The 26,245-nt window shown below is 56.2% G+C and overlaps 1 protein-coding gene across 8 annotated transcripts in view; it reads right to left on the minus strand.

Moving 5' to 3' along the window:
• The window catches only part of LRP1 (LDL receptor related protein 1), an 87,486-nt gene that overhangs the window by 52,268 nt on the left and 8,973 nt on the right, over positions 1-26,245 (minus strand). For 3 of the 8 annotated variants that reach the window (XM_038171503.2, XM_072031910.1, XM_072031912.1), the window contains exons 2-6: positions 17,050-17,172; positions 11,017-11,154; positions 7,639-7,758; positions 6,853-6,981; positions 5,791-6,054 (exon numbers count right to left, since the gene is read on the minus strand). In XM_038171503.2, coding sequence (XP_038027431.2) covers positions 5,791-6,054; positions 6,853-6,981; positions 7,639-7,758; positions 11,017-11,154; positions 17,050-17,172 — 774 coding nt within the window. Of the gene's footprint in view, positions 1-5,790; positions 6,055-6,852; positions 6,982-7,638; positions 7,759-11,016; positions 11,155-17,049; positions 17,173-19,780; positions 19,836-21,117; positions 21,248-21,791; positions 21,871-26,245 lie in introns of those variants that run through there. The other 5 variants (XM_072031909.1, XM_072031908.1, XM_072031911.1 and 2 more) reach the window with 4 other exon arrangements.

Consider the following 26,245-nt stretch of genomic DNA (forward strand, 5'->3'; position numbering starts at 1 on the left):
CAACAGAACAGGTCATTACGAGTAACAGGGCTGAAATGGAGTCAATGAAAACAACCTCCTAGACATGCTTGTTTAGATAGATGCTGCCCAGGAAGGTATTTTAATAATGGCCAGATTGTTATCATTTAAGGTTTATAATGCACTCGGGATCAAATGTCCCACTATTTCAAACCCCTTCCTGGGGGCTTGTTTTATAAAAGACAAAGAAAACAACAAACTTTAAAACGAGAAATAATAAATCAAGAAAAGGCTCCGCAGCCTTTTCCCAGCAACCCTGGCCGCGTCCCGCCAGGCAGCCGACATTCCTGGACGCCAGCCCGCAGACCCCAGCGGCGCAGCCGCGGGCACGGCTGGCCCGGACCCATCCTGGCTTCTGCGGGGACGCCGGCAAAGCCACCGCCACCTCCCCTGCACTCCGAGGGGAGCAAGGCTCAGGCACCTCCAGCTCCAGAGCCACAAATTGAGCTGTACTGGCACCAGGGATCTCGCAGCACAATAAATGCATTCAGGGCAAGGAGCCCTGGCACTGCGGAGCTACCGGTACCATGCAAAAAGTCAGGAGTTGTTTGAGAAGCGGGGAAAAAAAAGAAAGGGAGAGAACAAGGAAGGGAGGAACCACCAGGAGATCCATTGAGAAACTCTGCTTTCGGTCTCCTGACACGTGTTTGCTAGTATTTTTCCATAGTAGAAGCAACGAACTCTTTCCTTTCTTGAAAGCCGAGTATCACTTGATCGCACCACTCCGGGAACTGAGGCTTTAACGCGGCAATCGCAGCGCTCACAATAAAAGCCTGGGATGCTGAAAGGCTGGGTCAAGCTGCTGCCAATTAACGGTGTCCTTTACACACCCTGAAGGACTGCTCCTTGCAGGACCACGCGCCTCGACCCCCAGCTCTCTGCGGGGACAGATTTTGCCTTTCTCATTCACCTACAAAGAACCGAGGCACGGATCTGATTTAAGGGCACCCCAACCCGACCTCAAGCCCGAGCACACCGCTTCCCTCACCCCTTTGGTGACCCCGCAGCGAGCCCCCAGGAGGTCTGAAGGACTCAGGGACTGGTGCAAGCAGCTGCGAACGCACCGGGCACTTTCCAAAAAGCAGCCCCAGGATGGGAGCACAGGTGGCAGGACCAGCAGCAAGGGGGGGGGGCGGTGGGAGAGGTCCCACAGCAAACCTCCACGGGCCTCTGCAACAGCCGAGGATGGAGCGAGAAGCGGCTGGGGAAGGGGAAGAGGGCGGCTGGAGCGCAGCGCGGCTCCCTGTGGCCAGCCTGCCGCTCACCCAGCGGGGGTTTAGCAACGTGAAAGCCTGAAAGCAGATTTTGTTTTGTTTTGTTTTGCTTTGAAATTCCTTGGAAGGCCAACTCCAAACAAATGAGAACATTGTCTCAGGAAACACGTGGAGGCTGAAATCTGGTTGAGAAAACGCACGGGACCAGCGGGTCCCCGGAGGGTCGGGGATTAGCTGCCAACCGAGGTGGGTCTGCAGGAGACCCGCGGCACCCGAGCCTCCTCAGCAGGGCAGCCGGGGAGGACAGGGCCTAACTGGGGTCAAGTCTTGCTCTGAAATGAACCCTACAAGCCTGCAGCCGCAGAGGGAACCGAGCCCCATGTGGCCGGCAGGAGCTGGGGACGAAGCCTGGGAGCGCTGCAGAGCCCGGTGCCAGCGGCCAGACAGGCGCAGCACCGGGGGCACGGGTGGTGGCAGGGGATGGCCAGGAGCAGACCCGTGCCCCAGCAAGGGGAACCCCAAAGCATAACAGGGCCAGGACAGGGCTGGAAGTACCGGTGGAGGGAACTGCCCCCAGGGCTCCCTGGGGACTGAGGGGGCTCCGCTGGGGAGCAGCCCCCTCAAGGGGTCCCAGCTCCCCGCAGCTCCGCTCCCAGCAGCCGGCTCGGCTCGGGGAAGGCCAGCAGAGCAGACACTGGGCTGACTGTCTGAGCAGCAGGGGAAAACCTCTGCAAGCTGCAGAGAGGAGCTCTTCCCCTGCACACACCAACACACACTCCTTTTTGTCCTTGAATGTGAGCATATATTCGGTGCCTGCCAGGATTTTCCCTGATTAGAAACAGGACTGGAATTTTCACACAGAGCGGAGGAGAGAGAGAAAGAGAGAAAGCGGAAAGGGAGGAAAGAAGAAACAAGTTCCCCTTTTTGCGATTCAGCATTGGCAGGAAGGACGAGGCCCTTCTCGCGCAGCTCAGAGGAGAGCTCATTCCCCATTCTCAGCCCCGCGGTCCTACAGACCCAAGGGCTAAGGAGGACCAAGGGCAGGGGCTGCACGTGCCCAGGGGTGCTGACTGCAGACCCCAGACCCCGGCAGTCCCACGGTGTCTGGATGCGAAGGTGCTGCCTCTGAGCTCCCTGCAGAGAGGGGGGGCAGGGAACAGAGCCAACCAAATTCCTGCCGCGATAAGGGAGCTTGAGTCCCCCACCCCTTCCCCACCGTGGGTTTTGCGGCTTTGCAACACAAGCCAGGGATCGCCTCCCACTTGCAGCGCTGCCTCCGGTGCCGGCACTGCCACCGAGCCCACTGCATCCTGCAGCTCGTGCACACAGAGGTGCCCGGGGCTCTGCATCACGGACTGATGCAAAGAGAAATAACTCAGTTCCAAAATGAGTTTTTTTTTGTTACTTTTTTTTTTTTTTATTATTTCTCTTAGAGAAAGGGGTGGAAGACTTCACCAGCCTCTGATTTTTAGCATGCTCCTGCAAGAGATGTGGGGGCAGGGAACAGGACGCCTCAAATCAACTGAGAAAATCACTGCCTGTGAGAAACGTCCCTGGGCTGCACGTCTTTGGGAACCAAGGGACAGCCACCATGAAAAAGTGCATCAATACTCAAGGTTTGTGACAGAAGAAAGGGTTTAGCAGTGCAAGGAACTGGGGAAAAGCAAAGCTTCAGCATTCAGTGGGTCTTGCCAAGCCCTGTTAATAGTACTCATTTAACACATCTCCCACAACACAAGTGACACTAATCTCTCCGCAGGAATGGAGAGGGGACAAAAAGGCATGGAAGCACAGCTCCTATCAGAACTGGGCTGTGACATTTCACCATCCCAGACTTACCGGTGACAGCTGGGGGCTGCTCATTTTCAGCCCTTTAGCATCAGTCTTTCCCCATCAGATGCCAACTCAAGCCACATAAGCAGCAGGCACCAGGGAAGTCTGGCTCCCGCTGTTAGTAGATAAATGTCATAAAGCAGCAAATAAAGAGAGAATCCACTAATTGGATTGATAGATCTCTTCAGTGTCCCAACAGGGAGAAGCAGGAGAGTGACGTTATCTCCTCATCAGAACCCCCCAAAATCCAACCCAGGCTTGGGACCCGGGGCAGGGAGGATGGCCAACAGTTGTCTGAAAATCAGTACCAACAAAATCGGAGCCAAACGGTTCAGCAACCCAAACCCGAGGTGGTTTCACACCTGCACGCTGGAGGAGTGACCCTATTGCCGTGTAACCCCACAGAGAGCCTCCGCAGCTCATGTGCAGGCACCCACCACGCACCAGCAGTGGGGACAGCGTGCAGGAGCTGCTGCCGCCCTCCTTCCTGCAAAGGGGACTCTTCCCTTCAATCCAGGGCAAAAGCAGGAGTTTTCTCATCCAGGCGAGCTGAATTCCCCTCTTCCTACTCTAAACAGTAACAACATCAGGAGGACAAGCAAAGCAAAGCACCTTTTCTTGTTTGGACTTGAACACGGTCTTATTATGAGCTACCTTCCCCTCTTGTCCACAATTAAAAGGCTGTCTGCAGAAGGTTAATAACCTCCTGGAGCCACAGCAGCCAGGACAACTGCCCCCAAAGCCCCCACTCAGGCACGGCAGAGGGGCAGCAGAGCAGGCGTCGGGGCTCCGGTCCTGCCCCGCTGCCTGCCTCTTGGTCTAGAAGTTCTCTCTCCACCCTCGGCTCCCTCGATTTGAGCCCAATCCCAGCCCTCTTCTGCTGCCCACACCGTTAATCTCCTGCAGTCCAAAGCCAAGCGAGAGCACCTCAGGGGCTTCAGGATGAGCCAGGGAGGCTGCTCGCTGTCGGGGATGGTGAGCCTGCCTTCCAGACACAGCCTCTGCCCCAGCAGCATGGCTGGGGCACCCGGCTCCCCCTTGCCAGATCATTCGATCAAGGCTGCGGGCCATGGCAAGCCTTCATGCTGGTGATGTGCACTCCTCCAAGGGACCCGACCCGGATCACGCAGGGAGACTGCAGCAACCCAGACCGAGGCAATAAACTGGAGGACAGGGCCACAGTCGCTGTCCCCTGCACCCGTGGTTCCTGGCCACCAGCCACAGCTGCGGGAAATGAAAACCCTAACGCCCTGGAAGAAACCCCACAGGACCCTCCTGGGAACCAAGGGGAGAGACCAATCTCATCTTGAGGACGCCTTAAGAGAAGCAGGAGGAGCACACGAAAGCAGACCTCAAACCACTGGGGGGGGGAACAGAAAGCAAAGCCCAGCCCTGTCCTGCCTAATTTCAGGCTATCGCCTGTAAGAGCAAAGGGTGAGGCCGCTCCCTAAAAATACACACTGCCCTAAAAATACACAGCACAAGCCTAAATGCACCGTGCCACGCACACCCTCCGTGCGGCACAGCGGCCGGAGCACGCTGAGCCCCAGCTCAGCCGGGGCTCAAGGGTGGCACGGGCCGGTCCCCAGCAGCCCCGTGCACCCCAAGCACAGCCAGGATTTGGCCCCTTCTCCCCGTCCTGGCTGGGCCACCGTGACGCTGCCGGGGGCAGAGCAACGCCCTCGCCCATGGACCCGCCGGAGACTTCTGTTGGTTTGCAGAGACCCGTCCATACATGTTCATCTAATTTGCTACGCTCGCTATTGCTCATCAGGTGAAAGCGCCCTCGTTTCGAAGGATGGGGATCCTTATTGCATCAGGCAGCCGCCGTCTGAAAGCACTCCTGGTTTCAAGAGGTAAAATACAATGGGAGGATTACACCAGGGAAGCCAAGGGCTGCAGAACCAGATGGTGATGCCCTGAAAACACCAAAATCCCACCCTAGCTGCCTCAGTCTGTGGTTTCAGAGGATGAAATCGGTGACAGGAAAACAGCAAGGGGCCGTTTCCACATCCTGGCTGCACAGCTACGACACTCAGCCACCTCCACAGCTTCTGTTCCGATCCCACCTGCCCTGCACCAGGCGCACACGAGGGCACACAAAGGAAGGGCCTGGGAAGCCCGCAGCTTTCTGCCACGATGCCCACAGGGCTCTCGGGAGAGCAGACGGGGGCACGCACCCACATAGTCCTCTCCCCTCCATTTTCTAGAGGGCCTGAGTCAAAGAGCACCGAAATCCCCTGTCTGACTGCTGAACTGGGACCAGCAAGCCCAAACAGGAGGCTGTGCTGTGACCGCACTCATCACGACTCACCCGGCTGCGTGACTGGTCTGGATTTGGCACTTCTGGGTCAGGATTTTGGTCTCAATCCCTGCTGAGGGACAGGAGACCAGAGCCCACTTTGGCAAGAACAACACAGGGACAAAACCAAAAGAGGAAGCAGGGAGAACTGCTGGCCCCATCCCCCCTATGCAGGTATCACCTCCACTCCTCACCACGTCATTTTTTGTTATATACTTGCACAAAGAAGCCCTGAGACTTGCTAGGAATAATAAGAGGGAAGGAAAAGGAAAGCGGAAGGTAAAAGGAGAATAAAGAGGAAAAGTCTGTGCCAAAGCCTAAGTGCCTGGCCCTGCAGGAGGCTACCTCCCACTGAAACACCCCCTTTGGGACTCTCAGGTCACAAGGAGCAGGAGCAAGCTTTGGAGGGGATCGGGCACTCACGGTGCAGGCTGAGGGAGATGTTGATGGAGCGCTCTTCCACAAAGCCTTTCAGGTTGGGGATCTTGGCACACTTGAGGATGGTCTGGGAGGCACTGTCGCCCACGTGCACCCAGCACACCGTGTCTTCCACGTAGTTGAAGTCCATGGCCGTGGTCTGCTTGGCACTGGTGGGGGTGATGTTGGGCACGGGGGCCCCGCTCAGGTAGGTGGCCAGGATGTTCTGGGAGTTGGCGATGAGCAGCACAGGAGGGCGGTCGACAGGCTCTGGAGAGGAGAAAGGGGGTCATGGCCAGGCACCACAGCTTATGGCTGCAGCACCACATCAAGCCACACCTTAAGTACTGTGTTCAGTTTTGGGCCCCTCGCTACAAGAAGGACATCGAGGTGCTTGAGCAGGTCCAGAGAAGGGCAATGAAGCTGGTGAGGGGTCTGGAGAACAAGGCCTACGGGGAGCGGCTGAGCTGGGAGCTGGGATTGTTCAGCCTGGAGAAGAGGAGGCTCAGGGGCGACCTTATCGCTCTCTACAGATACCTTAAAGGAGGCTGTAGAGAGGTGGGGGTTGGCCTGTTCTCCCACGTGCCTGGTGACAGGACGAGGGGGAATGGGCTAAAGTTGCGCCAGGGGAGGTTTAGGTTGGATGTTAGGAAAAACTTCTTTACCAAAAGGGTTGTGAGGTATTGGAATGGGCTGCCCAGGGAAGTGGTGGAGTCACCATCCCTGGAGGTCTTTAAAAGACGTTTAGATGGAGAGCTCAGTGATATGGTTTAGTGGAGGACTGGTTACTGTTAGGTCAGAGGTTGGACTGGGTGATCTTGGAGGTCTCCTTCAACCGAAATGATTCTGTGATGGTGTGATCAGCACACAGCCCGGCCCTTCTGCTCCCGCAGAAGCAGGGCTGTGGCACACAGCCCAACATGTGCAAGAGGGAAGGTGGCAGCACCGGTTGTACTCAGGGAAGAGCGGCTTAAAGCAAAGAAGGGCGGCAGGGGCACACCTACAGCAGGAGGCAATGCTTTTCAGAGCTGTCCAAAGACAACACACTTCTCTCGTCCAGGATCTTACCATTCTTGGCTTTGCAGGATCTGTTATCAGGCTGCAAGAGGTATCCTTCAACACAGCTGCACGTGTAGGAACCCTCTGTGTTGGTGCAGGTCTGGCTGCAGGTCCCATAGACGGTGCACTCATCGAAGTCTGGAAAAGAAGACAAAAAAACAAGGTTTGGACCAGCATCTTTCCTTAGCTGCCATGCAAGGGAAAGATACGTTCTGCAAGGAAGTCCAGCAACATGCAGAAAGCAGAAGGACCGTCACAGCGAATTTCTAGTCTGAATTTCTCTCATCTTCAGCTTCCAAACCCCCAGCTCGCACGCTGCTCTTTCTTCTGCTAGATGAAAGAGCTCTCTCCACCAGAAAGCTCTTACCCCTAGAGGTGCATGCAGGAGCTGTTAAAAGTCCCCTTTTCACCCCTGCTCAGATAAACGAACGATGGAACAGCAGAAACCTCTCATTTCAAGACTTGTTTCTAGGCATTGCGTGGATCTGATCACTCCCTTTGACCTCCTGCTATTTTCCAGCATCCTTCCCGAGGCACGGACAGCAGCGTGCATCAGTGCAGCGACGGCCTCTCTGACCACACAAAGCCACGTCCTCACTCCCTTCCAATATTTCTCAGGATTCACTGAACAGCCCCGCAGCTGAAGGGAGACGATCAGAGCCCTGTCCTATTGACCTCTACAGATCAGAGCCTGCTGAACCCCCCGGCGAACCCCAGATCCCTTTGGCCACTTTGCCAAGCCCCCTGCTGCTGAGACAGCAACCGCAGCCCCAGGAGCGCGGCACCGGCACCCACCTTTGCAGCTCCTCCTGTCCTCAGCCAGCTGGAAGGAGTTGTTGCAGTAGCAGGCCGGACCGCTCAGCGTCGGCACGCAGTGGTGCTGGCAGGCCAGGGCCGTGCAATTTGCTAATTGCTCTGAGGAGAGAGGGGATGGAGAGGAGAGAGGAGGGTCAGAGGTGCAAGCGGCCACGCGTGCCAGAGCCCTGCACCCGGCCCAGCCTCGCCGCAGGCGGTGACACCTTGGAGTGCCCAGAGGCCTGCAGAGGCTGGAGGACAGACACGGCTGCCCGGCTCGCTGCTCCCCGTGGCGTAATTTCTGTTTAAAAGCACCCACGAAGCCTTCACATCTCCCAGTGCTCCCAACACACGAAGCAGGCCAGGGCTGCTGGGCGGCCTTGGCAGCTTCTGCCTTGCTCCACCAACACACGGCAGCCTCCAATGTCTCAAGGTTATTTAGCGCCAGGCCTCGTTAGCCTGCTGGGGGTCTCTGGGGAGGGGATGTGCAGTGCTAGCTGGCTCCTTTGCCACCAGGCCTGAGGGGGGACAAGCAGGGTGCCCAGCCCTTCTGTGTCACAGTGGGGCAAGAGCACAGCCGCCCCAGCTCGCCCCTTAATGCCAGCAGCAGTGCGAGGCTACCGCAGCCCAACCAACACAGGGCCAGGGCAAGCTTTCCCAGCAGAAGGGATGCTCGCCGTGCCAGACAAGAGTGCATCAGCCCACAAAGGCCTCTTTGTCTGGGGGGACGGCTTGCACTGGGTTTTATTTTCTCCGCTCACCCTGCCTAACCCAGTCATTTTGGTGCTCAGAGGGCGCTGAACTTGGGTCCCAGCAAATCTGCTCGCAGAGGGGAAAAAACAGAGTGCGCCTGCAGCCGCCCAACCACGCGCCTCTGCAGACCGGGACAATTCGGCCCTTTCCACGTCCCCATTAGCAGGAGGAGCAGAGCTCGGGTGCTGCGCTCGCAGGCCAAGGGACGTCCCGTGGCTTCTCCACATTCAGCAACTCTGCTCTGCCTTTCCGTGGCCCCCATCACCTCCCAGCCTGCCCAAACGCTGCTGTCCGGAGGCTGTCCCGAGGTGCAGGAATTCAGATCCCAAGCCCCGCTCCTCCCCAGCCCTTGCGGTATTTGCAGACAAGGTCCCACAGCTGGGTGACCGTACCTGTCCTGCCCCGGCCCCTTCAGCTGTGAAGCTTCCACACCCGGACCCCTGCCCAGCCTTGCCAGGACCAGCTCCCCACCGAGCCCTCCGAATCCCAGCAGCCTGCCCCTGCAGATCCCCCTCCTTTCTTCTCTCTCACCCCCCTGCATCTCCTCCTCCTCCCGGGGCCACATCCAGATGGGAAGTTTCACGAGCAGCCACCCTCAGCCAGAGTCCCCGACACGCAGCGCTGGGAGCCCTCAGGCTGCTGGGGTTGAAGTGGCCGTGCTGCGGGGGGCTTGGCGGGGCGGGGGGGACACACAACCCTACAAGGCTACAGCCGCAGAGGCTCCTCTCTGTGCTTGGGGCCGGGGGGGGCTTTGCTGGCTGCAGGAGAGATCTTCCTCCTCTGCTAGCACCGAGGGCCAAAATGACTGACTGGAAATGTTGCCCCTTGCATGTGTAATAGTTTAATAGGGCAGGCAGGGCCCAGCTGACTTGTTTACAAGGTTTATCAGCTTTGGCAAGCCCGGCTATTCATTTCAGATTCTTATCTCCTCACTAAAGCACCACACGCATCCAACAAAAAAAAGAAAAAAAAGACTCAAGAATGCAGGGTCTTAAGCGGAGAGGGCAGGGAAGACAATGGAGGGAGTTTCAGCACAAAGGCTCTAATTGCATTTCCATCTCCTACGGGTTTTTGCAAGGGCAGCAGAGGCTCCCCAGTTCTGCAGATGGGGCTCCGCGGGACAAACCTCCTGAGCGCAGAGGAAGCTCACGTTTATCAGCAAAAGACCTCAGGGCAGAGAGGCCAGGTGCAAAGGGCAGTGAAGGGAGCAGGATGAGCCGTGATTATCCAGCAGGCCGGAGCATGAACCAGCAGCAGCAGGGCCTGGGGCTCCTCGTTCAGGCCTGACAAGCTCCACGCCCTGCTATCGGATGCAGGATGAACGCATTTGCCAGGGCCCAGCCAGCCTCGGCTCCACCCCGACCTCTGGAGAGGCTCCGCAGCCTCCTTCCCGCAGAGACTGCTCCCCGTGCGCCCGGCTGGGCAGCACTCGTTGGCAGGCAGCATTGCAGCAGAGGCATCACGGGTTCAGCAGCTGCCCCCCCGAGTGCCCCATGTCCCGTGGGTACACGGGGCCCCCAGCCCACAGCGAGGAGCGGGGCTGGAGGGTCTGCAGCACGGCCACCGGAGCAGCAGGACACGGGTGACGCCTTGGGACGTGCTCCGAGGCCTTGCGCAGCAGCAAGGCTGAGCTCTTCACTGCCCCCTCGGGTGCCAGCCCCGGCTGCCTCCAGCCCCTTCCCCACACATTTGCCCTTCCAGACCCTTCCAGGAATGGCCTTGGCTGGACACAGGCGGCATTTGGGGCCGTGCCTCGCACCGCAGCAGCACTCGCTTCTCACTTCACGCCTGCTCCAATTGCTGCCTTCATCTCCTGGATAATCATCCTCGGGGCCAGATTAGCAGCACCTCTCCCTAAACCTGGAGCAAAGGCTGCGGGGGCTGGTACGGGGTTTGGGATCAGCGGCAAAGAAATGCCTCCCTGCCAGCCGCGGGCACTGCCAGTATCAGGCTGGGAGTGATGGAAGCTCAGCCCAGCCAAAGCCCTCTGCCTGGGGAAGGGACGAGGCTGGGCAGAAGGCACGCTGCTCGCCCAGAGACCCAGCTCTGGGGTCAGCCCGGGACACGTGTTTCTGTGCGGCTAAGCTGTGCACCAGGCAGCCAACGCACATTGATTTTGGGAGAGTTTCCCAACAGGATTAGCAACCAGGGACTGGCCAGGAGGTAGAACAAAGCTCCTGGAAAGAAGGAAAAAAACATACCAGTATCTTTTATCTGAACCAGAATCCGAACTCTCCAAGCTTTTAAACCCAGGAGACAATGCAGCTATTTAATGGCCTGCAGGCTCAGGAATGATGGGCATTTACTTGCAAGCGGCTCTGGATAATCTCCGACCCTGCTAGCTGCCAGCAAGCGCTCAGCTACCCCTACACTGGCTGCCTGGAGCTGGGAGAGGGGAGCACGCGAGTGCGTTGGCACCGGAGCAAAGCAGTTACACAAAGCACCAAGGCAACACACCTGAGGCTCACCCCAAACAAAAAAACGCAGACCCTGTGACTCTCACCACGGTGGAGAAGGAAAGGAGGCCAGGGAGGTGTCTCGTGACACAGCCCACCTTCCAGCAAGTCCTGTGTGTCCACAGAGGGTAGCTGGGGAGCGGACCCTCGCCATCCCCCAGACACCTACCCCGACAGTGCGGCCCCTCGTCCGAGCCATCGAAGCAGTCGTGGAGTCCGTTGCACAGTTTGCTCATGTGTATGCACAGCTCCGTGCCCAGGCAGTTGTGTTCGTTGGGCTGGCATCGCGACACCTTGCTCTGAGGACCTGCAAGACAGCAAAACGCGCAACTGTCACCACGCAGAGCAAAAGCAGCACCCAAAGTTGCCAACCGGCCCCAAATCATTCCAGCTCCCATGACTGTCCGGGACAAAAACAGCCCCATTTGCCCACGCCAGGCTCTGCTCTGCTCCGACACCCCCAGCTCTTGCCTAGAGGAAGCTCGTGGACAAGCACTGCGTTTCCCTTTCAAAGCAAGCAGTACTGCTGCAGGCACAGCTGTTCAGGAGGAAAAGCACGACCCCTCTGGGGTAAGCCTTCCCTTGTCCATCACAGCACGCAGCCTGCCAAAGAGCAGAGCCCCAAGCAGCCAGAGTGGAAGGGGAGCCCTCACCCAGCCCCAGCGAGCCCAGCCAAGGAGATGAGCACCCTGCAAGCTCCCACAGCCAGTCCTTGGGCACCCACAGGTGCTGGGACGTGCCGGGCCAGCGAGGCACCCCCGAGGCACTCGCGAGCTCCCCGTTTTGAACCCTGGGAGGTCACCCCCACCTCCCCAGGGTCCCACTCCCTGCCGGAGCACCGGGAGCACCTGGGGCCAGGTGGTGCCCAGACAACACCGAGCACAGCGGGTCCCCGTCCCCCGGGTGCCCAAAGCACGCCCACGGATGCCAACAGACTTTGTCTCAAAAGGCGACTGTGCCGGCAAGCACGCAGGGGGCCATTAAGAACCGGGGTTACACGATACAAGGAGACTTAATCTCCGTTATTAACTAGAAAAATTACAAAGGAAGCAAGGCTTTATTTTTAAGCTTCTCAGAAAAGAAGCACGGCATTAAGACAAACAACAAAACACACCATAAAACAAGTAATATCCCAAAGCCCTGCTAAAAGCTCCCCCAGTGTCTCGGTTCCAGCCCCACTTCACCCCAGGCAGGGAGGCAGCTGCCTCAGGGAGCAGCGCGTGGCTGTGCCCCAAAACACCGTGGGCTTGTGACACGTGGACTGGAGAGCTCTGAAAGCCTGACCCCTTGCAAGGGCTCTCCTAGCGTCCCTGTCCCCAAACCTCTCTGGGTTTTAGGGCTGAACAAGGAAATCTTCAACAGCTCTTACCAGAGCCAAGAGCACAGCTCGACTGGGTCAACAGCAGCACGCAAGAAAAATAGTGAAATCCCATTTTACAGGGAGACAGCAGCTATTTCTGCCGTGCCTTCCCAGCAGCAGGACTCACAGCACTCCAGCCTCACAGGCAGCAGGGACAGTGCCGTGAGCGGCTCCCCACGGGGCACCACGTCCTCCCGCAGCAGGCGAGGAGCCAGGCTGACCCAGCAAGGGCACCTGAGCACGTGCTGAGCTTCCCGTCCAAGCCTGGTCCCGTTTTAGACAACTATTTAGACCAGCAGCCACCTTCATCTGAGCCTCAGGTAGCCCTGCTGGTGCAGCGTGTCCTAAATAACGCTGGAGCTCTCCCTCGCCAGGAACAGTGCCGGGGTCCGGCCGTGCAGCTGCGGATCCCCACCACGCGCTGCCAGCCGCTCGGTTTTACTTCCTGCAAGCTGCTGGGTGATGCCGAGTGTGCTTTTAACCCCAGCCCTGGGGTTACCAACACATGCTGGAAAGCGAGGACCACACGCGCTCTCCTGTGCTTGTGGAGAGCCCACAGGGCACCGCCAGCCCCTGGCACCAGGAGCGACCCTGCCCCTTCCCCTCTGCCCCGCCAACTACAGGGGCTGTGGCCGAGCTTCTCCTCCGAGCCCCGTTTCTACCATCTCTGCCACCACAAGCTGTGTTTTCAGCACTGCCTAACTGGAGACCAAAGTGCAGAACACGGCAGAGGGCCCCAGCCTCCCCGTGCTGCAGAGCGCGAGGAAGCCTCTGCACAGCCCTCCAGCCTCCCCAGCGAAGAATCAGCAAGTGGTTCCTTGCCAAGCAGACAGAGCGGGCTGGGTTTTTCCCCCCCCCCTCTGCCTTCCCAAATGAACCGAATTCTTTGCAGAAATAAAGTCCAGCAGGAAAAGCACCGCGGCTTCTGCTCCCGTGGAGGCAGGCAGGGCACTGCTCCCACACCGGGAGGAGCCCACGAAAGCCTCTCGCCGTGAGCACACCGCCACGGCTCCTCATGGAAAGTTCCCAACTCGCCGTGCTGAAAAACTTCATCCTGCTTTTGTCCATTTCGTGCAAAGTGACTAACTCTGGGCGTATTGAATAACATGCCCTTTTTTTTATTGAATAACATGCCTTTTCTTGCACAAGAGGTGCCCAAAGAATGGAAACACGGAGAGCTCCAGCTGCCAGATGGCTCCCCACGCACGTGGACTGCTTTCCCGACACAGCGCGGTACGATTCCTGTTAGCCGACTCACTCTGCACCGGGGAGGTGGGCTCCTCGGGATGGGGATCCGAGGTGCTTGAGATGGGAAAAGGGGTCTGAGGCTCACCGCAGCCACCGGCACAGCGCTTCTCCCTGTCCCAGGGCACAGCAGCACCCAGCAGACCCCTTCCAGGAAGAACCCTCCCGAGATGCTGCTGCGGGGCTTTCACTTCTCCAACGGGGCTGAACCGCAGCGCTATCTAGGCACCAAGTAATTGCAAATTAAGGGTTAATTGAGTAGTGTCAATAAGCGGGCCAAAAGAATGAAGGCACTGAAATAAAGTGCACAGTTCATCAGTCAAAACTGATCTGCCGTGTCCATTATTCGCCAGCAAAGAGCCTGAATCAAACTACTTATCACAAACAGGGCAGGATTAATCTACAAGCCACTTTGTTTGCTTTTGACTGTGTTGGCTCACTAATAAATGAGCCAATTTATTACATGTGACAAGCTTGTGGTACACCCCAAGGAGCTGAATTAGACAGGAATTTTTAACCTCTAAAAGCCACTTGGAAAGAAAAAAAAAAAAAAAGGAAGAAAAAAAAAAAAAAGAAAGAAAAGAAAAGCAATTCTTTCCCCTGTAAATACAAGCTGTAATTGACTTGGCAATGGCCCAAAGAAACGTGAAGTGGGGAAAGCTGCAAGGGAGCAGATGGGAGCATGACCCAGTGCGGGCAGGTCCTGCTCGTGCCACCTGGATGGAGGGCAGCTCCCTTGGGTCCTCTCCCTTGGTTTTATTTCAGAAGACCATGCCAGAAGCACCTAGATAAAGCGCTGCTGCATCCTCATCGCTCGGTATTTCCTCCCTGCTGCAAGTTCTCTTGCCCGATGTCCTTGCAGCCACACAAACCATTGTGGACCAGCATGAAATCGCGCAGCTCAGCACCAACCCCGCTGCCTCAGGACCTCATCACAGCGGGGCAGGTGGGAAATGAGCCCTCTGACTGGGGATTACACTTTCACAGTGATAGGATGGGGTTCTCAAGACATCCACACCGACCACTCCCTGGACCCAGGCAGGAAAGGAGGAGGTGAGAGCATCTCCAAGGGCCGGCAGCCACCGGGCAGCGACCGCAAAGGGCTCCCAGCAAGGGCTCCACATGGGGCATCTGCGCCAGCACCACACCGAGCACCGGGCAAGAGCGGGGAGCCGAGTGCCTTAAAGACCTCCTCGATACCCAAACTGATGAGCCGTGAGATGCCGGATCCTCGTGAACATCCAGGTGGCTTTGAAGACTGTGGGTCCTGATGTGTCTGCAGGAAGAGCGCTGCTGCCAAGCCGGAGAGGAGAAGCACGCCTGCAGCTCGGTGGTGGCAGCGCGCGGGCAAACGCAGCCAGGCTGCCCCAGGACATCCCGCGGGGGCTGAGAGAGGCCCAGGCACGAGGCCAAGTGGGGATGAAGCAGCCAGATGACAGTCATAGCTCAGCCACCACAAATTCATTTCTCAAAGCTCTTCATCTCCTTTGATTTTCAACTGGACGGAGGCTCTTGTCCGAGTTTTTTTCCCAAGAAAGCATCGTGGAATAAAAAAACAACGGGGTAAGCGTCAGCTCAAGCCACTTGCATGGACACAAGCGCAGCCACTGAGCTTAGAAAGGGAACTCTTCCTATGCTCAGCTAGCACGTGAGCAAAGCCAGCAAATACTTGAAAGGATTCCCCAGAGAGGAAAACCTTTCACATAATAGACAGCATTTCAAGAGACTCTGACATGAGTACATTACTGCAATGTAAATAACCCTGCCTCACTGCCAGGGTACGAAAGGGTATGCCAAGCAGTGTGTAAAAGCAGTGTTTGCAGCCTGGGTTAAAAAAAAAAAGAGGGAGATTAAATAATAGTAATAAAAGTCATTCTCTCCCTGCCAAAAAGATAAGGAGGATGAGAGCCTTCTGGAAGCCCTGGTGCCAAAGCAGCGTGAGAAAAGCTTGCCTGGCAATCCCAGAGATACCGGGCCCTCCGCCCTGCATGTGCCGGCAGGTCGGGCTGCGCTTGCACGAGCCCAGGCAGGAGCCTCCCTTCATGCCCCTGCCCATGGGAAAGGGGCAGACGGGCACAGGCTCCGGGCCAGACGTGGAAGCTCAGCGCCAAGCAGTACCCAGCCAGCACCAAACAGCAGCCCGGGACTGCCCCAACCTCCCCGAGTCCTGCCGGGTGCAGGGAGAAGCCAACGCACCTCGCCGAGCCTCAGCAGCGTGTCGCACAGTCAGTGCAGAGGCAGCAGGGCATGGCTACGGATTCAGTTTCTGAACTGAATTTTCTGCTGCAAAATCAGGTTTTGCAGCCTAGTGTGCTAAGACAGACACGGAGGAGACTCCTGGACCATCCCGAGAGGAGAGGACACGTTGGTCCTTGATGTGCTCCTGGCACGATGCCCCCACCCATGCGGCGTGGAGCCAGCAGGCAGCAACATCCCGTGCTCCGTCCCTGCAAGCAGCCGCTGCAGTGCTCCTGCCGAGGGGTCTGCACAGCCCGGAGAGCCCAGGAGTGGGGGTCCCACGGGGCACCAGCACCTGGGGCTTCAAAGCCTGGTGGTGGAGGAGGACAGCAAACAGGGAGGAGGCTCCACCAGCACTCACCGGTGCCGCTCTTGCGGTAAAGAAAGAGGGAAAAAAGGTAAGAGCTGGAAAAAAGCATCCAGGCTGTCCATCTACCTATCCAGATGGATAAAGAGAGCACGGTTAAACAGGGCACAGGGCATGCACAGCTAGCGGAATACATCAACCAGGACGGATTTCTTCCAGCGCTGGGAAAGGCCTCCAAGTCTTCCTGCAGTAATTTTCCAGGGCTGCTGATTGACTGGAGCCAGACAGCCCATCCCAGCCCCCTCATCCCTCCCACGGAGGGGACGGTTGCATCATTTCGCCTTAAGAAACAAATAACTCCAGCGCCGAACCAGAGCCTGCTTCGGAAGAAACCTTTACACCAAGCGCAGCGGCAGCCGGGGGAGGACAAGGCGCCTTCACTCGCCATCGAGAGGCAGCTCCTGGCTTCCTCCAACGCCGGACGCCAGCACCTGGGCTTCGGCCTCAGCTGGAGCGAGCGGCAGCATCTGCTGAAGCCACCGCTGCCCAGCGGGCACAGACAGGTCCCGCTCCCCCATCCTGGGGTCCCAAGCCCCCTCCCCGTGCTCACCACCACCACCACAAGGCAAGGGGAAACACAGGGCGCCGCCGCCACCTCGCCCCTCACAGCGAAGTGCTCGCAGCACCCCTGCCTTCGGGGCTTTCCTCACTCAAACCCATTTGGATGGAAACCGAACCCAGCGGTGCCCAGGTCCCAGGAAACCATTGCAATGCGATGGGTTGCAGCCCCCAGAGCAAGAGGCACCAGGGAGCAGCGGCTAGGGAGATGAATGGCAGACAGACAGACAGATGGACGGATTGAATTCCAGCGGTAAGCAGCACCCGCTGTCCCACCCCCAGGGCACTGGGAACTCGTGCGCTACTGGAAAGCGTGAGCGGAGGTAGAGCAGCGGTGCGATGACGCCTGTTCAGGACCCTCCAACGACCGTGCAGTGAAAGAGCGAATGGAGCAAAACGCAAAGAAAATTATTAGGAAGGAAAGTCATACATACATATATCAGGTGATTCATCCGAGCCATCGGGACAATCCTTTTCCCCGTCACAGCGCCAGCCCTTAGATATGCACGTAATCTGATCTTTGCATGCAAACTGTTTAGGGCTACATGTCTTCGGTGCTGGATGAGAAAAGAAATAACGATAATAAACATGATCAGTTTCTTCCCAAAGACAAGTTATTTAAAAAAAATAAAAATTTAAATTAAGGACTAGATTGCTTTTAGTTTGATTTCTTTCTAATGGCTCAGTGAAAGTTTTAGCCTGGCATCAGATCCATCAACCTCGCCCCTAAGGAAAGGAGAAAATTTAAACTGAAACATTAATTACACTGCGAGAAAACAGGAACTGAGATCCATGATGCGCTAACAGATTTTAAAGATCATTTAACTTGGATGAATTAGCTCCTGGGAGCCAAAGGCGCTTTATTTTCTATGCTAGACAGTAAAAAAAAGAAAGGGAAAAAAATGAGAAAACCCAAACGAGAGCAAATTAAAAAGGAATGTTTTCAAATCGAGCAGCAGCAGCACAGGTGCTGCCTGTTCGTGCGGGTGCAAGGGCCGCAGGCACCCATCGCCTCCTCGCCTGCACCCCAGCCACCAGCCACACACCGGGACAGGGACGACGACTGCCCCAACCCACCCCTGCCTGCAGAGACCCGTTCCTCTGCGCGCAGACCACGATCAGAAGAGAAAGAAACCAGAGGGGATCTTCCTTCCCCCCAGCCCTGCCGGGCTTCGTTTCTCTGGGCAGCAGAGGCTGAAAGTTCTTTCTTGGCTAATCCACAGCTGGCTGTGACAGCACCAAACTTTAAGAAGAAAAACGCGTATGTATTTGTACAAATAAAACACACGCACGCAGCACGAGCGGAGCCAGGCAGCTTGGAAAGCATTACAAGGCAAGGCGGGCAGCAAAAGTTCAGGTGGTTGCTGCAGGCGAGAAGGTCAAAGCGCAAAGCCCCAGCTCCATCCCCGAGCCCCCCGCAGAGCCGCACCGTGGCAGGGACGTGCGCCCGCAGCGCCAGCCCTCCCCGCCTCCTCGCCAGTCTCTTGGCATGTGGTGTTCTCCCGAGAGACTCAGCTCTTTGCAGCAAACACCTCCACGCTGATTGCAGCTTTTGTTATAAAACAGCAAGCCCGAGCCCCTCGGGGAGGGAGGAAATCTTGAAAACCCGACCAAACGCAACCCTGGATGTTTGTTAAAGGAGAAGGCAGCACCGCAGGCGTAATTCCCACAACAGGTATCTGGTGTCGTCCCCTGTCTTCTGCTCAGCTCCCCTCTCCGTGGACCCCTGTCACTTCACGCATGGTGAGGGGGGGTCTCCGCATGCTTCCAGGCGGCTGCAGCAGGCAGCAGCACGGCCACGCACCCAGCAGTGCTACTGCTCATTTCATGCATTTCATGACCCAGCTCGCTCTCAGGCTCCTGATGGACCAGAGGAGGTGCAGAGATTCCTCGCCGACCTGTGTTAGGAGCAGGAGATGCCTCCCTCCTTCCTGCTCAGCAGCTTTTTGCTCCATCTGTGCTGCTGGGGAGGAAGAAGGGCCGGGGAGGGATGGGGAGGATGAGCCCCATCCCCTGCCCAAACCCCGGTTCCTAAAGGAGAGGAAACTCTCCCACCTGCCCTTCCACCCTGTGATTACTCCGGTTATTGCCTAGACCCACAAAGGGGGCTCTGTTTGCCCCAAAACTTGTCTGCTTTCTCCAGAAATGCCTGATGGGTTTGATTGAGAGGTATTGCCTCCTGCAAACCTGCCTTCGCTCAGGTCTCAACAGCATCAGAAGCGTTGAAGCTGCTGTTAGACGGAGACGCTCGATACCATGACACAGAGTTCAGTGCAATCAAGATGGAGACTGGATATATCAAAATGGATGAAACACCCACAGCTCTGAGCCGATGCCAAGCCCTCCGATCCCAACACCATTCCGAAGAGGACCAGCTTAAAGCCAAGTCCCTCCTGTTCCTCCTGCAGGACCCAGCAGTGTGGGACAGGACAGCAGGACATCCCATGGAGCCGTTTGTCCCAGGTGCTCGGGCTGACAGATATGAAACACGGAACCGCTGGCTGCAGGAGCCACCCCTCCTGCCGGGCACAGCCAGTGCCAGCCCCACTGCGGAGCCCATGGTCACCAAGGGGCCATTTCCTCTCGGCCCCAGGGACAGGTCAGACCCAAAGCAGAAGGGGCTGCACCCTGCCGGGCACCCACTGCTCGCTCAGGGTCCCCACGAGCACCCCGAGCCTGGCACCCGCACCTCAGCCCCGGGGGCTGCGTCCCCACCAGGGCCAGCTCTGCCACCCCCTCTTCCTGGAGGAGCTGAGCTTCCTCCCCCATCTCCAAGCCACAAGTTTACCCAATGCAAGATTCATTAAGAAAACCACAGCAAAGAACCGACACTCCCTTGGATTTCCTGCTCTCCCTCATCCCCCGAGGTTTCCAGCAGCCACAACGTGACCTACCGCCGCACGCACGCACCGCGACGGCCCTCGGCCGAGCCCAGCTCCAGCTCTCGTCTTCCTCCTCCCTCCGAGGAGAGCAGGAGCTGGTTTACGAGGGCAGGCCCCTGGCAAGCGGCTCCAAGCCTCCTGCCCAGCACCCACACTCCTGCTGCCCCCCAAAGTCCCCCAGGTTTGTGTCTACACAGGAGATGAAGCCAGGCCCAGGGCAGGATCTTGACGCAGCTGGTTTATTTTGCACTAGAGACACCCGTCCTGGAACAGAGATGCTCACCAGCAGCACGGAACATGAGCCCCTCTTCCGAAGACGTCATCCCTAGCTACCAGCACCTAAATCTTCCAGACCAGCTCCGTCTCACGGACTGGCTGTGGTTAGACAGACTGAAGGAGAGCAAGTTCTCCTGCTGCTTGCAACAGCTCCCCTACGCAGGAGCAGAACATGTGGGATTTCTTCCAAGCACTAAAACAGTGCTCATACGCTTTTTTTTTTTTTTTTGTCAGGCTTCACATGTGTCATGGTTTGCCGTCAGGAATGCCACCCCTGTAGACACGTACTTGGCTCGCACCTGCCTCTTCCCTGCACGTGCAGGTCTCCAGCTAAGTCAGCTACAGGGGAAAAAAAAGGTGCTTCCCCAGCACAGGCGAGCCCCAGGGAACGGTCTCACTGCACCTTGCCGCCACGGGTGGCGTTAACCTGCCACAAAGATGTGCCTGAACTGGGCTCGGAGCTCAGACTGTCCCCGCCGTCACTCACAGAAGCAAGGATCGCCTTGGCAGCACAAGACTGCACCACTGCTGGTGGCTCTACACAAGGAGAAGAAAGAAGATTGCTTCCCTTTTCAGCCGCTAGCCCTCCAAGCTTCTTGGTAACAAAACGCACTTTCTGTTCTTGCACAGCATGTTCCTAGTGAGTTAAATAGCCTCCAAAATGAGTGTCAAGATGCCTAAATGCCAGGTGGACAATTAGAGAAGGTGTCTGTTAATGCAGCGTTCACAATGAGCCAAGTTTCTTTTTGAAAGCCAGGCGGCTGCATCAGCAGAAGCGGCAATCTCAGCGGAGAGAGGAGCTCCAACTTTGGGGAGGAGAATAAAGAAGCCTTCATGCAGTGTACAATGGCCAGCTCAGACTGCAGGGCCAGGACAGCTGCAAAAGCCTTCCACGGAAAACATTTGCCTCTTTAGCAGTCAGAGGAGAGATTCTCGCTTAAAAATAATTCAAAAGGGACAGAAGGGGAAAAAAAAAATTGTACTCAAAACAGCAAATGGTTATTTTGGTACAAAAAAGGGCTCCCTTCTTCTCTAGGGAGGGCTGGGGGCGGCCGTCCCAGCAGGGAAGCGGAGCGGCAGCAGGGTCTGTTGGGGCAGGTGAGGACCTGGACCCCAGCGGCACCTCTCACTGCCTCAATGATGAGGGCAGATGAAGTCAGCACCACAACGTAGGCAGACAGAGGACTTCATGTAGACGTGCAGTGGGTTTAGAAAAAAAATTTTTTTTAAGTGTTAGCAAAAAAACGCACAGCAAAACACGTCTCATCTTTGCCTAAAGCAAGAAATCAACACTTCTGCTTTAAATGGACTATTCTGAGAGGCTGGTGAACAGAAGGTCCTCACCTTGAGTAGAAGCCAAATTACCTTCAGCGCACAGATGACTATGGCATAAAAACCTAGATAAACTGGAAGTAAACCACAAAAAAAAGTTAAAGAACTTCCTCCTTAAGCAAGCCATACTTTTCTACTCAACCCAATTCCTGCTCCTCTCCTTGGAGGAGGTGGCTGGCTGTTACTTCGCAAAGGAAACAGCACTGGCAATAAATATGGAGTGGAATGAGCATGATTTGCAAAACAGATGTTCTTGGGGGGGGGAGAATAAATCCACTCCACATTCCTCATAGGTCTCTGTTCCCCAGCTACTCCCCTCCCCTCCACGCTAGCATATACGGTCTCGCGCAATGTCCAAGCCTGCCAAAACACACATCTCCTGCGCTGCGCACGCAGAGCTGCGCTCGCTCTGAACCCTGCTCCAGGACGCACGTCAGGCTTGCAAACTCCATCCGGGTACCGAGCCCCAGCAGCTCGGGACCAAAAAGCGGTGACATAAACCAGCTGAGCCTTCAAATCTCCCTGCCAGACCCCCTGCTCACTCAGGGCTGGCTACAGCTGCCACCAAAACTACCACTGGGATGCTTCAAGATCCCCGAACGTCGCCCTTGGGAGTTTTGTCACAGCGACACAAAAACCTGCAAGGTTGTTCTGGAGGGCAGAAGTCTGGCACAAAATTATTGAACCTCTGGAGAAGGGAGGGATGGAAAAGCCCCAGCATCCTGGTGCATGTGGGATGAAAGGTGGCATCGTTTGTGCTTCAGTCCAGCCCCGGTCCTCACCAGCACCAGCACTGAGGCTTTGCCGAGGGGGCACTGGAGCACAGTTTACAATCCCATCTCCATCCCCGCAGAGTCCCTCCCTCTCAGTTTAACTCTCCAGATGTCGCTTGGCCAGAGGACAGCGCAGTTTAGAGGCTGCTTTCCCAAAACAATGATTGGGCGCATGCACCTCGCATGACTCCTCCAGGGCCCCAGCACGCAAAGCCACGATGCCAAACTGAAAGCCTTTCCAAGTTGTCCTATTAACTGAACATAAAAATCAGTTATTCTATGCTTTCATTTTTCTCTACAATCTCCCCCACGTCATCCATTCTTGTTCTCAAGTTTCGGGGTGAGGGGAGAGTGATTTATTCATTTTTTGTGTTGTCAGGACTCTTACAGAATTTCTCTGTAGCCTGAAGACAGACAGGCACGGAGAGAAAAGGTAAAACACTGAGGCACGCGCACACCTTGATCCCTTCACAATGCCTTGAATGCAGGGACCGAAGCTTTGTTACAAAGCCATAAGGCCAATGACAAAAAAAATATAAAATAAAATAAAATAAAATAAAATAAAATCACAAACAGGGAGAGCAGAGCCCAGAAGGGCTGTGATATTCCCCAGCCACTTGGGCATTTCTGCACACAGCATGCAGAATTTGCAAGCTCATGGCTAAAGTAAATTTGTCAGGTCCTTTGGCTCTGAAAAACTAGACAGGATAATAGAGACATTTAAAATAACAAAACTTAGATCTTGCAGTCACATTTTTTCAAGGGGGGGGGAGGCTTATTTGTTTGGTTTGCATTTAAATACAAGATCTCTAAACAGTTCAAATGCATTTTTGCAATTCTTCCATCTGGCCCCCTCGTATGAGAAGATTCAAACCAGACCCGCTGCTCCATCAGAGCTGCTATTTCCATGAATGACGTTGCTGTTCGCACTCCGAGCTATTCCCATTTGGAGAAGCCGCAGGTATGCGCTGTTTGGAACTTATTTGGGTTGGAGGGGGAGGGGCTGGTTCAATTGCTAAGTAAATATTGACTTTAAAATACGCATTTTTTCCCTTTTCCTTTCAAGTCTGCCTATTGCGTCTAAATCACAAGGCATTAACTCTGTTTTTTTTTTTGTTTTTTTTTTTTGGGGGGGTGCTTTTTTTTGTTGTTGCTTTTTATAAAAGGACAATTTTGAAAAGAAAAGCCTGCCTCAGCTTTGCAAGAGAGGTTTGAACGGAAGCAAAACACCATTCATAAGAAACACGCGCATCTGTCGCTGGGAAAGAGCTGGCTGAGGGCGAAGAACGTCGGAAGGCATCTTTGAGCCAGCCTCCTCAGACCCGGCCAGCTTTTAGATACAGCAAGGAGCTGAAAACCACCCCGAAAATCCCATCCAAGCAGAGCACTGGTGGACCATCATCTTCAGGCACGTGCCTTGAGCATCCCCCGAAGCGTGCTGCGAGCTTTTTGTGGATTTTTTGCCTCTGGCTTGTGCCTGCTGACTGCCTCGAGGCAACACGGGGGATGCTCATGTACCGAGGGTGCTTCAAGGCCTCGCAGCAGCCCTCGGACACAGAGCGCCAGGCCCATGTCCCGGCTGCTCCCAGAGGCTGGCCTGGACCCTTCGCACAGAGACCATGCTCTGTGCACGCTCCCATCACCCACAGGAGGGCACAGAGGGAGCAGCCCAAGGGTGCCGGGACCCCAGCTGCCCCCACCACCCACCTCCAGGCCCCAGCTCCCAGCCAGGCCTCGGCCCCATCGCCATCGCTGGGGCAAGAGGCCGAGGAGCGGCCAAGGGATGAGCCAGAGTGGGCCCATGGCAGCCACCACCCCATCCCCTGCCCGTTATTCCTTTATCGATTCAGACAAAGGATGAGAGGGGAATGTGGAGCAGGAGAAGGAACAATGAGGGGTGGCAGCAGGGGCCGGGCTGGCTCCCCGTTAGGGAGGACAGAAACGGAGATGGCCAAAAGCGGCCATCCCCAGCAGGGAGAGGGGGAAGGGGAATAAAATCATATTGCGACTTCCAAGGGCTCCTTTCATCTCTGCGCACCACGGTCACCTGACTTCAAACAGATCCAGGGGGAGACGATTTAAATGCTAACACGCATCAGGAAATCTGGACGCGCTGGGAGGAATGCGCTCCCCCCGCCAGCCCAGCCCCTTCCCCTCCTGCTCCTGCTCCCCAGGCTCCGGGCAGCTCAGCTGCCTTCAGACAAAATGCATTAAAAAAAAAGGGGGGGGGGGTGGAATTTGCATTTTAAACCAAATTCAGAAGCAGAGAGATCTGTGCTGGAGTGAGACTCCCCCCCCCGCCCCCCCCCCTTCTGCCTCCAGACCCACAGATTGATCCTTAGAAGAATGAGCTAAAAAATGGCAGGAGATGAAACCAGATGAAATGAATCCATGGCATTTTCAGAATTGGAGGGAAAAAAAAAAAAAAAGCTTGATCATACAAAATGTGGTGGGGAGGGGCAGAAGGGGCAGGCTCCAGCCACGCAGCAGAGGGTGTTTCAAGAAAGAATCATGCTTTTTTTTTTTTCCTCCTTTTTTCCTCTTTTTGCAGCTTATCTGCAATTTAAATGAAAACAAGAAAAAGAAAAAAGGAAAAAAAAAAAAAAAGCATTTGCAGCCAAGAGAAAGGGGCTTAATTCCTCTTGGTTCGGTTGGAGGGGCTGCAGCCGTGCCTGGCTGGCAGCCACCCCTTCTGGGGGGGAGGGCTGCCCCTTCCCCTCCCCACACGAGGCAGAGGGGTGAGGGAGGGGCATTGATCTGGGGCAGAAGACCCAGCCAGATACTATGGATGCCGTGCACGATGTCCGTCCCCCCCAGATCCAGAACATCCCCTGCCTCCTCTACCTGCTCGGAAGGTTTTATTCCCTTTATTTATTCTAGCAATAAGAAGTAGGATGTTTATACCATTGGCAGTTTGGAACCCAAACAGAATATAGTGTTCTGCACCGGAGGCAGTTATTTATGGCTTGTGGCTAAAGCTGATAACGCTTCCCCCAGAGACCTGCCTGCATTGTGCAATAAAGCAATTGCACATTATAGATTAATAGGCATTTCATCTGGATAGCTGAATCACAGGGCAGGACTCTGCAAGGAGCTAACTGACAGAGCCCAGGGCTGTGTGAGGCAAAGGGGCCGGCAGCAGGCGGGGGGCTGCGCTGGGCAGCAGGGTGCTCAACTGCATTCGGCCTGGGACGGGCATCAGCCAGCCAAGGCTCTAAAAGCGCTGGAGCCAGGCCAAAACCATTGGCCTTAATTCATTAGTCAACTCAATTTCGCTGGCTTTGCAAATAAGGACTTTGTCTAAAATGGGGAAACGGACCAGAATAGCTATTGTGAACCGGGAGCGGGCAGAAAGGGCCCTTTGAGAGGACACTCTGCCGGAATAAAAGTCACTTTTATCCCAGAATAATTAGCGTGCTCTGAGTACACTAATTATTCCAGCATAAAGGGACTTTTATTCCCAAGAGGAGAGTGCCGCTCAGGGAGCTACTCTGAATTCAGGTCCACCTGTCCATGTGAACGCCGTCTCCCGGTCCTGCTGCTCCGGGGGCGACTCAGCCCGCCCAGACTTGTGACACCCACGGGTCCGGGGATGGACGGACCCGCAAGCACCCCCGGGGTGGTCACCAGTACAAGTCCAGACCAGGCTGTGCCATGCAAACAGGGACTCCCACCCCAGCCAGCGCTGGGAAACGCCAGCCCCCTGCCCCACGCATGTCCCCTGCACTAGGAGGAATAGGGTGAACAGACCCAGCTCCATCATCTGCACAAGCTGCCGGGTGGCTTCCATGAGCCCCGTTGTTTTGGGGAGCAAATACCTCCTGCAGCTCAGGGGGACAAGGTCATGAAGCCACCGTGGCACCAGCTGCTATTTCAAGGTCTCCCCAGGAAAACCTCAGGCTCCTGCTGAAGGAAACAGCATAGGGAAGCACAGCAATACTGTAACCCCTCCTGCTCCACGCGGACAGCATCTCCAGCTGCTCTGCCCAAGCTGGGATTTGGCTGTGACCTGCTCAAAACGTGGCCGTACCTACAGGGAGGCTGGGAAAAACTCCCCCGACCCATCCCCTCCTTGCCTCACGGGAGCTGGAGCCTGTCTAGGAGGAACACACCCCAAAAGCAAACCCGACCTGCTTGCCCAGTGATAGCAGACTTGGAACAAAAACGCGGCCTCCGAAGCGGGGTGGGGAAGCATCCCCTGGCTCAGACCTCCCCGGAGCAGCACCTTTCGGGCACGGGGTGCTGAACGGGCCACAAGGGCACACCTCAGAGGCGGTGGTGCAGGATCAGGGAACACTTGGGGTTTCCTCAAGAGCATGCTAACAGGATGCCACATCGCACCGTGGCTTTGCTGAGCGCTGCCTCAT

Source organism: Anas platyrhynchos, chromosome 34 (assembly GCF_047663525.1).
Source record: "Anas platyrhynchos isolate ZD024472 breed Pekin duck chromosome 34, IASCAAS_PekinDuck_T2T, whole genome shotgun sequence".
In the NCBI taxonomy this organism is placed as follows: domain Eukaryota; kingdom Metazoa; phylum Chordata; class Aves; order Anseriformes; family Anatidae; genus Anas; species Anas platyrhynchos.